General features: G+C 40.4%; 1 protein-coding gene and 1 long non-coding RNA gene across 5 annotated transcripts in view; both read left to right on the top strand.

The window, feature by feature from the left end:
• LOC143019233 (uncharacterized) overlaps positions 1-12,500 on the top strand; it is a 907,500-nt gene that overhangs the window by 840,439 nt on the left and 54,561 nt on the right. The window lies entirely within an intron of this gene.
• On the top strand, positions 527-2,656 carry LOC143018963 (MFS-type transporter SLC18B1-like). The gene has a single exon (XM_076174600.1). It carries the CDS (start codon positions 693-695, stop codon positions 2,064-2,066), a length of 1,374 nt encoding a protein of 457 aa, XP_076030715.1. The 5' UTR covers positions 527-692; the 3' UTR covers positions 2,067-2,656.

Here is a 12,500-nt window from a genome sequence, read left to right as displayed (position 1 = left end):
TACGTAACTGTACTGCATGACTACGCAGGCGTTGACGTTTTCCGAAAACTTGGTCGGCAATGATAACAAGAAACTGCTACTTCGTAGAACACGACTTTGTCGCTCTCCATATGCCGACCTCACTTACACCACCACTTTCTTCGACCGTGAAGTAAATCTTGATACTGTGAGACGGACCACGGTTAGATGGCTAATGGGCGTTCATGGACTGGTCACGTGATCCTGGCGACGACGCCACGAGAGGAGGAGGAGAGGTAAGACGTCACCCAGAGTGTGTGTGTCGGTGGGGGGAGGGGGGTGGGGGAGTCTGGGTTGCCTTCTCACAAATTTCATCTCTCTCAGATTATATCCATAAGTATGGGTGTAGTATGGGATAGAGTAAATGGGTAGAGTTACTATTCAAAGGGTTATGAGTTCTGTGATAAACATGTCTTGGAAATGTGATATTGTGATATAGAAGAGTCTAGCGTTGCAGGATAGTTGGCACCCGCATCTCGCTCGCCCAAACAAAACCGGCAGCCGCGGCTGGAACTAGTCATACCCGTTGTGGACTGCGCACTGGAAAGCAACAGCTTCCAGTTCGCAGTAGAGAAAGAATCGCTCACACAATCCAGGGAAAAACTACGTAGATAGCTTACAGCGTGTTTGTTTTTTAATTATTATTGTTATTTATTCATCTCTCCAAAGTCACGATGGCGAAGTCCAAGTACACGACGAAGCAATGGCTTATCCTAGTCGTCTTTGGCATAGTCGATTTCTGCAATGCCATTTGCGTGTCCTTGCAAGCCCCCTTCTACCCTGCCGAGGCCGAGGCTAAGGGCGCCACGGCGACCGAGTACGGCTTCGTCTTCGGCGTCTTCGAACTGACAGTGTTCCTCGTGAGTCCCATCTACGGGAGGTACTTGAGCCGTGTAGGTGCTAAGTTCATGTTCAACGCCGGCATCTTCACCACCTCGACCACTTGCATCCTTTTTGGGTTCCTGGACCGCATCGATGACACACGCGCATTCATCGGCCTCTCCTTCGCCGTCCGGATTGTCGAAGCCATGGGTAACGCTGCCTTCCTCACCGCCTCCTTCAGCCTCATCGCAATGGAGTTCCCGGACAATGTGGGAGCCACCTTTGCGTCCCTGGAGACTTGCTTCGGCCTGGGCATGATCGTAGGGCCTACGGTGGGAGGTGCTCTGTACGAAGTGGGTGGCTACACGCTCCCCTTCCTCGTCCTTGGTCTCGTTCTCATGTCGGCGGCCTGCATGACCTACTTCGTGCTGCCGAAGCACGAAAGTGATGCTAAAGACCCTCATGGTGGAGGAAACCTTATGGCCGCCCTCAAGATCCCCTCTATCTCTATTGCTGCCTTCGCTATCGTCGCCGCCTCCATCAGTATCGGGTTCCTGCAGGCCACCCTCGAGCCTCACCTGCGTCCTCTGAGCCTCACACCTCTCCAGACTGGCCTCATGTTTGTCCTTAACGGCGGCGCCTACGCCATTCTGGCGCCCTTGTGGGGTTATTTGTGCGACAAGGGTTTCTCACCTCGTGCAGTGACTGTTGGAGGATCTCTCTTCGTATGCGTGGCATTCCTCATGATCGGCCCAGCGCCTTTCTTCAACGCCGAGCCCCAGCTATCCGTCTGCATCGCCGCCCTTATCCTCCACGGTATTGGCTTCGGCGCCGAACTCGTCTCGACTTTTGCAGGAGCTCAGCGCGACGCCGTCGCCAACGGGTTCCCGGACGACATCTCTACCTACGGCCTTGTTTCCGGGCTCTGGACTTCAACCTTTGCCCTGGGAGCCTTCATCGGGCCCTCCGTGGCCGGCATCCTTCTGGACCTTATTGGGTTTGACTGGGCGTCTGTGTTCGTCGTGGCTCTCCACTTCCTGGTGGCGCTGTCGACGGGGATCTTCTTATGCTACGAGCGACGGCGGCGTAGGGAGAGCATCTATGTGCCCATCCATTCCAAGCTTGCCCTCGAGAAAGAGGAGACGCTTCTGCTCTCCGGGCGGGGAGGACGTGACTCCTGTTACGCAAGCGGGTGTTCGGACTCTTCTGAAGAGTATGTGTTCTGACCTATTGCATGCGGAGGCCCGAACCAAGCGGTAACTATTCCTTCCTTCCAGCGAATGACGAGCCGGTACTAAGCCCACCGCAGTTGCAGCAGTTCCTAGAAGACAAGACAGCCCACGGGTGACCCTAACATACCCCTTGCACTGTCCTCTTCGGTGCTATGACAGCTCGCAACCCTGACCCACGCTTGACCCAACGCCCTTTCCCTCTCTTCTCCATCCCATGTCAATGTTGTATCCTTGTCCAGGCTCGTCGATTGCTCAGATCCATCCATCTCCCCATGTCAGTAACCATAAGTCAATTTGCGGTCTTTAAAGGAGTCTCGAAACATGTCCCGTGGCTTGGGGCCTGCGCTGTTCCTGTGTCTCTTATCGAGACTGAGAGTTCCTGTGATGAAAGCACAAGATATCTTTGAGAGGAGAAAGGAGATGGTAGCTCCTTAGTATGTAGCATAAGTATGTGATACTTCAACGTGATAGTTGTTAAGGGACTTGATGACACTTAAATTGTTGTGTTATTTATTAAGGTATTGTGAAGTTCTCTAGAACTACCCCATTTCTATTATATTCTCTTTTTCAGCGCTGATATGTGTGTGTGTATATATATATATATATATATATATATCTATATATATACATATATCTATATATATCTATATATCTATATATATATATGTATATATATATATATATATATATGTATATGTATATATATATATACATATATACATATATATATATATATATATATATGTATATATGAATATTTCATTTTTACAATTTGTGGATATACTTTTGCATCGCGATGATTTTTGTAAATAGTATGGCATGTGTTTACTTATATGAATATGTATAATCTAGTGGTGGCATTCTGTCGACATTGCCTCAGTCAGTTGCTCAATTTGTACAAAGTTGAAGGATGTGAACATTGTGACAATGCTTTTTATAAAAGTTTTATTTTGTATATATATACCTGTGATGGAATGAAAAAAACACTTTTATTTATATCCTGTTTCAATGATATCCTTTTCTTCTCCTGATGGCTCTGAACATTGAGAAAGTGGCATATTTAGCCGCAGTAAAGCACATCACAACGAGGAAGGAAGAAAGTGGCATGATACTGTATATCTATACTTCGTGGAAATAGTCTACTGGTTCATATGAAGCGATTGCAGAACTTTCTTAGATTGGAGGCCGAATTATATAAACACCATGTACTCGAAGCTGCCGGTGAGTGAGTGGATGTGAGTTCAGGGGAAGGGGGAGGGAGGGAGGGAGGGAGAGAGGGAGGGAGGGAGGGAAGGACTGACAATGTGGTGACAGGATTCTGGGTGTGATAAGACAAGACTGTTTATCCTCAGCCCAGTCTTTGATTTGAGGCCTCCAATCTTCTTCGAGACAAGACCCTAATTGATATGAGTACCTGACCGCACAGGAGTTTATGTCACTGTAAATGTATATGTATACAGGGGATATACTCTGCGTGCGTGTAGTGGGCCTTTAACGGCCTTCTGACGCTGGCTCCCCCATCTCGTCCCTCCCCCTCCCAACCCTGTCTCCCTCTTCACCTCCTCCCTCTCCTTCCTCTCCTCTCCTCACTCTTCCCTACTCCCGGTCCGCCTCCATCTCTTCCAACTCCCTCCATTCCCCTCCTCCTGTCTTCTCCTCCCCTCTTGCCTCCCACCACCACTCTGCTCTCCTTCTCACTCTATCCTCCCCTATTTGTGTCTATCTTCCCCTCCTCCATCCTATCCACCCCTTCCCCTTTTCCCCTCCTCTACCTTCTTCCCTATCCACAAGTACTTGACTCCTGTCGTTGTCCCCCCTCCCCCGTTTTTTTTTTTTTCTTTTAATCGCTCGACAACATCCTCTCACCCCCTAACCATTCTTGTTGCCGTGTTCCCAAGTGTGGTAGCCTACTTAAAAAACCCTACCCTCCCGAATAAGATTTTTTAATTTGGGTAGAATATAACACCTCTCCTACCACGGGGGTGTCCCAGATACGAATTCAATAACCTGGTAGAAGTTAAACTAGAAGGAAGGGGTCAAGGTAAACGACGAGATTTCAAATCTGTTCGCCAATATGACATTATCATTATTATTATTATTATCATTATTTTTGTGTGTGTACAGTTTCCTCCATAGCTTTGCAAAATGATCAGAGAACTATTTAGAAGTCTTGCACCAATAAAGGCCATTATTAGTAATTTTGATAGTGAATACGTAACTCGAGTTCACTTATTATATTTTACTCGTAAGCAATTCCCCCTGTTGCCAAATCACTCAAATAACACCCAAGAAGATAGGCTTCGCGTGAAAAGAGACCATAACTGTTGCCCATAGAGCAATGCAGACACTGAGGGGCAATTAAAATCAATTATGGTAATATACTACAATATTTTTGTTATGAGGTTATACATCATCAAACACATGTTAAAATATGTGATTGGTTACTAAGTACTGTACTCACGATAGAGGATTATGAGAAAAACATCTTTAAATGTAATTGTTCCACGCATGTACTTATGCTGTTGAAATCTACGGCGTAACTACACCAACCATATTCCCATCAACTGACTCTTATATTCTTCATTTTTCAATTTAGAAATTTCCGCTTGCACACTCATTATTATTACAATCTGATTTTTTCCATTGCACTTCTCATTATGGACTTTAGTAATACCCCTACGGACCAGGTCACCCTGTGTTCATCTTTCATCCATAAGTCTTTCCTCTATTATCTCTATGACAACACGTCCTTGGTGCAATGTCGCCCCCAAAGATAGAAGCACTGTTTACATCTGACGAAGTATTCCTTCACATCTCGCGTCTCATTCAGTTTATCACTCCATCTACAGGTCATTGGTGGTCCTACTCCACACAATATATCTCTTCCACCTATTCCACCACCCTTCATCACAGTACCTCTTGACTTTCGGGTCAGTTCCTCTACATCTCTGTCTTTTCTACCTCCACGTGTCACTTTGCCCGGCACATAGTAGGTCCTTTCGCCAATCCCATATATGATTTCGCTCCTCCCACTTGTCTTTCCTTTACAGGTTTGTTGTCACTGTCCACCCGCCCTTTCATCGTGCTAATCAATCTTGTTTCATGTGTCGTTCTACTTCCTCCATCTAGTATGCAGTCTCTCCATCTCTCTTTGTACACACACACACACACACACACACACACACACACACACACACACACACACACACACACACATATATATATATATATATATATATATATATATATATATATATAAATATATATATCTATATGCATCTATATATGTAGTTACATATGTATATATATATATATATATATATATATATATATATATATATATATATATATATATGCAAGCAATCACATCACCGTGATGCAAAAATATGTGTATATATATTATATATATGCACACACTTGAGGCTGAAGGATACAAGGGCGGGTCACCACGAGCATAGCTCCCTTCCCGTATAATACAACTAGGTAAGTACACGATCTTTTGACAAGACTAAAGGATTTAGATTTCACGGGGAAAAAGTTAGTAAGCTATGACGTTAAGGCTTTATTTACGAATGTTTCCACCGACGGTGCGTTAGAGGCAGTAAAGAGAGTAATAAAAGATATGAACAATGCTGACGTACCCGTAAGAAAACAAGATTATATAGAATTGATAGATTTATGCGTAAATTTTGGTGCGTTTACTTTTAATGGTGACGAGGTCTCGCTATGGGTAGTCCTTTAAGTGCAGTGATGGCCTCTCTATATATGGAGTTATTGAAAAAGAAAACTTTATCAGAATTAATGGTAGAGGATCACACTGGTTTAGATATGTAGACGACGTCCTCGCTATCATCCCCGAATGTGAGAATGCTTAACGCGGTCAACAGCGATATCAAGTTCACAGTAGAAGAGGAACAAAATGGACAATTGCCCTTCCTAGATACACTAATACGCCGAGTAGGAAAAACTGTGACTTTCTCAGTATACAGAAAGAAAACAAAGAGGATTTGGTACATTACTTCTCCACAACACGACGATAGGACAGAGAGTGGTATAGTAATAGGCCTTTTTCTTAGGGCACTACGAATATGTGGCAAAGAATACCTAGAAGAAGAATTTTATTATATTATGAAAACCTTTGACAAACTCGGTTACCCAGAGGGAATGTTGAGGAGAATAAAAAGAAAAAGCAATAGATATTTATAATTGTGGAAAGAGAGGAATGGTAAAAATACTACCAACTTTATATCAGTACCTGGCTCAGAAACTTCACCAATAATAGACAAATATTTAACAAAAGCGGGTATAAACATAGCCAAAATAACTAATAAGAGGATAGGTGATTTGGTAAAGACTTCCGAAAAGAGAGCCAATTCCGAAAACAGTGTCGTATACAAAATCCCGTGCAATGGTTGCACAATGGTATATTATGGCGAGTCATCAAGGGGATTAGGTAAAATAATTTATGAACACAAAAAAGACATAGGAGCACATAGGACGTCTAATTCTTTAGTGGTTCATGCGGAAAAATTCGATCATTTACCAAACTGGAGAGGAGCTGAAGTACTGCATAAAGGTTTTAATAAATTCACTAGAAGAATTGTAGAATCAGCATATATTTCAACTAAGAATTCATCGAACCATCGAGGAGGATTTATCAATTTAGCAAAACAAACTAGTATCTTAATTCTAGAACACGCCAGAAAAACGACCTTTCCCAAGTATCCGACAAGATAACTAAGTTTAGTACATAAACTTCAGTTACAGTTTTCCGTACACTCTCTGAAGAAGTTTTATGCGAACGAAATGTTAGAGTGTTTAGGGTTCCGTGCCTTCCCCTGTGTTTATGTTCTCCATCATCCAAATCATTTGTCTAAAATACTTATCAATATATATATATATATATATGTATATGTATATATATATATATATGTATATATATATATATATATATATATATGCTAATAAGAACACGGGTACGTGTGTTCACTTATGCAAAGTAGACCACTTGGAAAAAGAAACTAACGAAGCAGAGCGCTTTCGTATATTACATCTTCAGTGCAACACTTGTTGCACTGAAGATGTAATATACGAAAGCGCTCTGCTTCGTTAGTTTCTTTTTCCAAGTGGTCTACTTTGCATATATATATACATATATATATATATATATATATATATATATATATATATATATATATATATATACATATATATAACCGTTTATCTATCTATGTCAACATAACTCTCTCTCTTTTATGTTCCAAATAACTCGGAATGGGTAAAGTTACATAAGGCAGCGAAGGTCAGAAGTTGATGCAAATGTGTCCATCCAATGAATGGAAAAAGTACATAGGCAGTTGCCCTTGACTATGGCTTTGCTTTACCTTGGGCATGATGCCCCGCTCTTAATGCCACGGAGCAGATGTGAGTGTTACTGGGCCGTGCCAGGGAGAGAAGAGTTAAATGGAAATCGGTGAATGAAAATCCCACTTCATTTTTTATGGCGAAAGTACATTTTGCTCCATGTTGTTTGTTTATTTATGTGTGTGTTTTTTTGCGTATAATAAATTGTTTACATATAACGAATCATCTGGTCGAGAGAACGAGAGAACACAGTAAACTTGTGTGTTTAGGTTTCGTGGATTACGAAAAGGACTTCAACTCAATGGAATAAATGGTAATGCTTAATTCAATATGCAAGCAAAAGCAAGTAAACTCCAGGATTTTAGAGAAAATATATATGAAAACTACCTCTAACTCGCTTATATAAAGATACAAGAAAAGATAAAGATAGAGAAAGGAGTATGACAAGGTTATACAATTTTACCCAACCAACGAGTATTTCCAACGCGCCTAGAAGAATTTTTCAAAGTTTGAGTTGGGAAGTGAAAGGTTAGAAAAATAATTGAGAATATTTCAATCTATATTTGCAGATGATAATATTTTCATTTCAGAAGAGCAGAAAATTTGCAAGATATGCTGAATGATCTAAAAAAAGGAGTTTCAAAGTAGGTATGAAGATGTTTAAGAATAAAACATAGTAATGTTCAACTCGAAATTCAAAGTAAAGGAATTGTAATCGATGATGAGTTTTGAAAAATGAAGTAAGCATCTATGTTAAAACTGACTAAAGAGCACAAAAACTAAAGAAAAAGACGTATCACAATTGGTTGAAAAATGTTTGATAAATGTAATATAATGAAAGGCTTTGTCCATATATATCTGAAATGAGGAGTTTAGTATACAAAGCCAACTACAGATGTGAGACTTAGAAATTGACAAAGGCGATAGAGATAAAAGCTAAGGAGGGCAAAATGAAGAATGGAGAGATTAGTGCTGGTAGTAACGCTTGAAGACAAGAGGAGGGCAAGTTAAGTGAGAGAGTAGACTCAATTGAAAGATACTATGGAGGAGGTGAAAATGAGGAAAAGGAATAGGGTAGAGAAAATAGCTCGAACGAATTATGGGCCATGGAGCAAACATATTACTGAATGGACACCGTCAGATGGGAAACATGGAAGAGAAAGAGAAGACAGGTGGAAAGGCAAGATAGAGAAGTTTGTAGGAGTGATGTGGCAATAGCCTTTGTTTCGCAGTGGACTTGAAATATCTGATTACTTAATATATATATATATATATATATATATATATATATATATATGTATATATATATATATATATATATATATATATATATATATATATGGTGAAGGTGGAAAAAGAAGTCATGGGTCTAGTTCCGAGTTTCTGAGTTTATTCCTGACCGGTTTTGCTCTATGCTTCTTCAGAGGAATCTTTCAGCATAGTCGGCCGTGGTTTTGTGGTTGATGCCCGTGCTGAACTTCAGACCTAAAGAGAGGGCTTCTTCTTGCGTCTTTGTCAATCTGAGTGATGATAGGTTTGTAATCAGTTTGTGCCTCCCAACTTCCCTCCATCGGCTGTTGCTGCATAAATGTTCTAGTTTCATTTGGAGTTTTGCTTTTTGGATCCGGTCTTCTTCCTTTATTTTAAGGAGCATAGAGCGAAACCGGGTAGGAATAATCTCAGAAACTCGGAACTAGACCCGTAACTTCTTTTTCCGCCTTCATCAACTTGCCACGATGTACCAGCATATATATATGTATATATGTATATACATATATATATACATATATAAATATAAATATATATATATATATGTATATATGTACTGTATATACATATATATATATACATATATATACATATATATATACATATATATATCTATATGTGTGTGTGTGTGTGTATACATATAAGCATATATGTATATATATATATTATATAAAATATATTATATATTTTGTATATATATATATATGTTGAGACATTCTGACATACGTATATATATATATATATATATATATATATATATATATATATATCGTATACATATATGTATGAGACTCATTAACCCACTGTCGGAAAATGAGATAATAAAGACAAGATCTGTATATTTCGACCACCATCTGTGGTCCTCGTTAGCAGATTGATACATAGTGTGCAGTGCGCGAGTAAATATAGCTAAGAGGGATGCATTTAGGGGACATGGAAACGGGGGGACTCAGGTTATATGCCCTTGATGTGGTGAGCCAAGGTTGACCGATAGTGAGGTCAAATCCGGCCGCTTTTGAGATTGTTTATTTGCAGCCATCCAAGTTATACAGACTTTTCGAGGTATTGAAATTTGGAAGATTTTTATCAAGGATTCAATCATTTTTCTTCGAAAAGTGCAGTGGGGTTTGTAGATGATGGCGGCATTATCCCAGTCGATCCAATGATCCTTTTTTTTTTGTATGCAGGAACATTGCGGAATTCTCTTAGCCATATTTGGAGTTTTTGTGTTACTTAACTCTTGTTATCAAATCTGGGGCCAAACAGGAAGAGATTTGATAACAAGAATCAGGAACACAAAACAAAACAATATATATATATATATATATATATATATATATATATATATATATATATATATATATATATATATATATATATATATATACATATATATATATATATATATATATATATACATATTGTTTTGTTTTGTGTTCCTGATTCTTGTTATCAAATCTCTTCCTGTTTGGCCCCAGATTTGATAAGAAGAGAAGAAATGACCATTCATAGATTGGTTACAAAATAGGACGAGAGAATAATATGAGAGGTACAAAGAAAAGAAAAGTGAAGCATAAGATAAAGGAGGCAAGGAGGAGAGCGGATGTTAAATGGGGTAAGAGTATGACAGACATTTTTTAAAGTAATAAAAACAAATTGGAGGGAAATTAAGAGACGAAGAGGAGGCGAATCAAATAGAGAAGAAAAGGTAAAATGTGCAGATGGAGAAATGATAATGAAAGATACGACGGTAAGAGGAAGAAGGGTAGAGTATTTTAAGGAGTTGCTAAATGTGACGAAGGATAGAGAGGGAAAAATAGTTGCAGAGGCCCTAAGAAAATGACAGTGATGAGTGAGGAAAATGGAGAAGAAATAAGGAAAGATGAGGTGAAAACAGTTATCAAAATGATGAGAGCAGGTAAGGCACCTGGCTGGTGAGGTTGTTTAATGCTTGTCTTAAAGAAAGTAGAGTGCCGAACGATTGGAGGAGTGCCTATATAATTCCGCTTTACAAGGAAAAGGGGAGGAATATAGGTGTAGTAGTTCCAGAGGGATCAATTTGTTTAGTGTAGTTAGGAAGTCTTATAGGATGGTTTTGATTGAGAGGAACAGAGGGAGCAATTGGTGTGGAACAGTGTGGGTTTAGGACAGGTAGGGGTTGCGTGGATCAGATTTCTGTTCTAAGACAGATATGGGAGAAAGCTTTGAAAAAAAGGTAAAAACTTTCTGGACCTTCATGAATTTGGAAAAGGCCTATGACAGGGTAGACAGGAAGGCACTGTGAGAGGTATTGCAGGTATATGGGATAGGAGAAATCTGTTAAGAACAGTCAAGAGTTTTTATGAGAGTAGTAGAGCCTGTGTTAGAATTAGAAATGGAGAGAGTGAATGATTTGAGGTAAAGGTGGGGCTTCGCCAGGGATGCATTATGTCGCTTTGGTTGTTCAATTTATACATGGATGGGGTGGTGCGAGAGGTAAACGCAAGGGTAATGTGCAGGATATTAGAGATGGTTAATGAAAATGGAGAAAAGTGTGAGATAAGCCAGTTGTTGTTTGGTGACGACACTGCGCTTTTGGCAGGATCAGAGGAGCGATTAAGGTAGTGGCGGAGTTTGAGAGGGTGTGCGAAAGAAGGAAGTTGAAGATGAATGTGGGTGAAAGTAAAGAGATGAGATGCAAGAAGGGAGAATGCGGCAACAAATTGGAAGTGAGTGTTAAGGTAAAGAGATTAGAGGAAGTGGATAGCTTTAGATACTTGGTTGCGAATGTGGCAGAAAAGGGAAGAGTGGAGGGAATGGATGCTAAGAGAAGATTGTATGAAGGAGTGATTGTGCCGATAATACTGTATGGGCAGAAATATAGAACATAAGAGAGGTAGAGAGGAGGAGTTTGAATGTGATTGAGATGAAATGCCTGAGAAGTATGGTAGGGGTTACTAGGCTGGATAAAGCGAGAAACAAGGAGGCTACCTCTAGCTTGGGGATTGATAAAGTGTTTCGCTCACGTAACTTGTCTTTCATGAGCGCCCAGAGATTCTCATTTTGGGTTTAAATCAGGTGGGCTTAAATCAGGCGAATTACCTGGCCAGTCTTTTATATAATCCACATCACAGAATGCAAACCATTCTTTAATGAGTTTAACAGTGTGGTATGGTACACCATCCTGCATGAAGACATCTGCTTTGCACTGAATAAAACAGTCCTCCGAATGATCATTGAGTAGATCAGAATATCGGTCTGCATTCAGACACAAACATGTGTGTGGTAGTCAAAAGCACCTAAAACTATCAATATCATGTGTGAATTTTGGGTCCAAAAGATCACTGCCAGGACGACGGTACACTTTGCAAAGACAGTTTCCAGTAACGGTGAAAATGGCTTCATCACTCCACAATACACTTTTCCACTTCTCCACTGCGTAGTGTGCAGCGGTTGGCCAAGAAAACTCGCGATGCTGGTGAAGCCGATCCGCCATTACAGAACAAGCCCACAGGAAGGCCCAGGGAGACTACTCCTCGTACTCTCAAGGTACTGAGGAGATAGATGGGAGCTAGTCCACGTATAACAGCACCACAGTTGAAGGAAAAAAAAACTAAATTACTTGGTCATGTGTCCGTGAGAACAGTACGCCGCCGCCTGCATGATGATCTGCAATTCTCACATCACAATGCTCGCAAGAAATCACTTGTATCCATAAAAGAGATAAAGAATAGGGTCGCATTTTGCCGCAAATATTTACAGCGGGAAAAGGTTGGCGTGGTAAAAGACGGATCTAGTAATTTAGTAAGTCAATAC

The sequence above is a fragment of the Oratosquilla oratoria genome, chromosome 36 (genome assembly GCF_046742065.1).
Source record: "Oratosquilla oratoria isolate Oo_2021 chromosome 36, ASM4674206v1, whole genome shotgun sequence".
NCBI lineage: Eukaryota > Metazoa > Arthropoda > Malacostraca > Stomatopoda > Squillidae > Oratosquilla > Oratosquilla oratoria.
The sequence above is the reverse complement of the archived record's forward strand: the minus strand, read 5'-3'. Positions and strand labels throughout refer to the sequence as shown.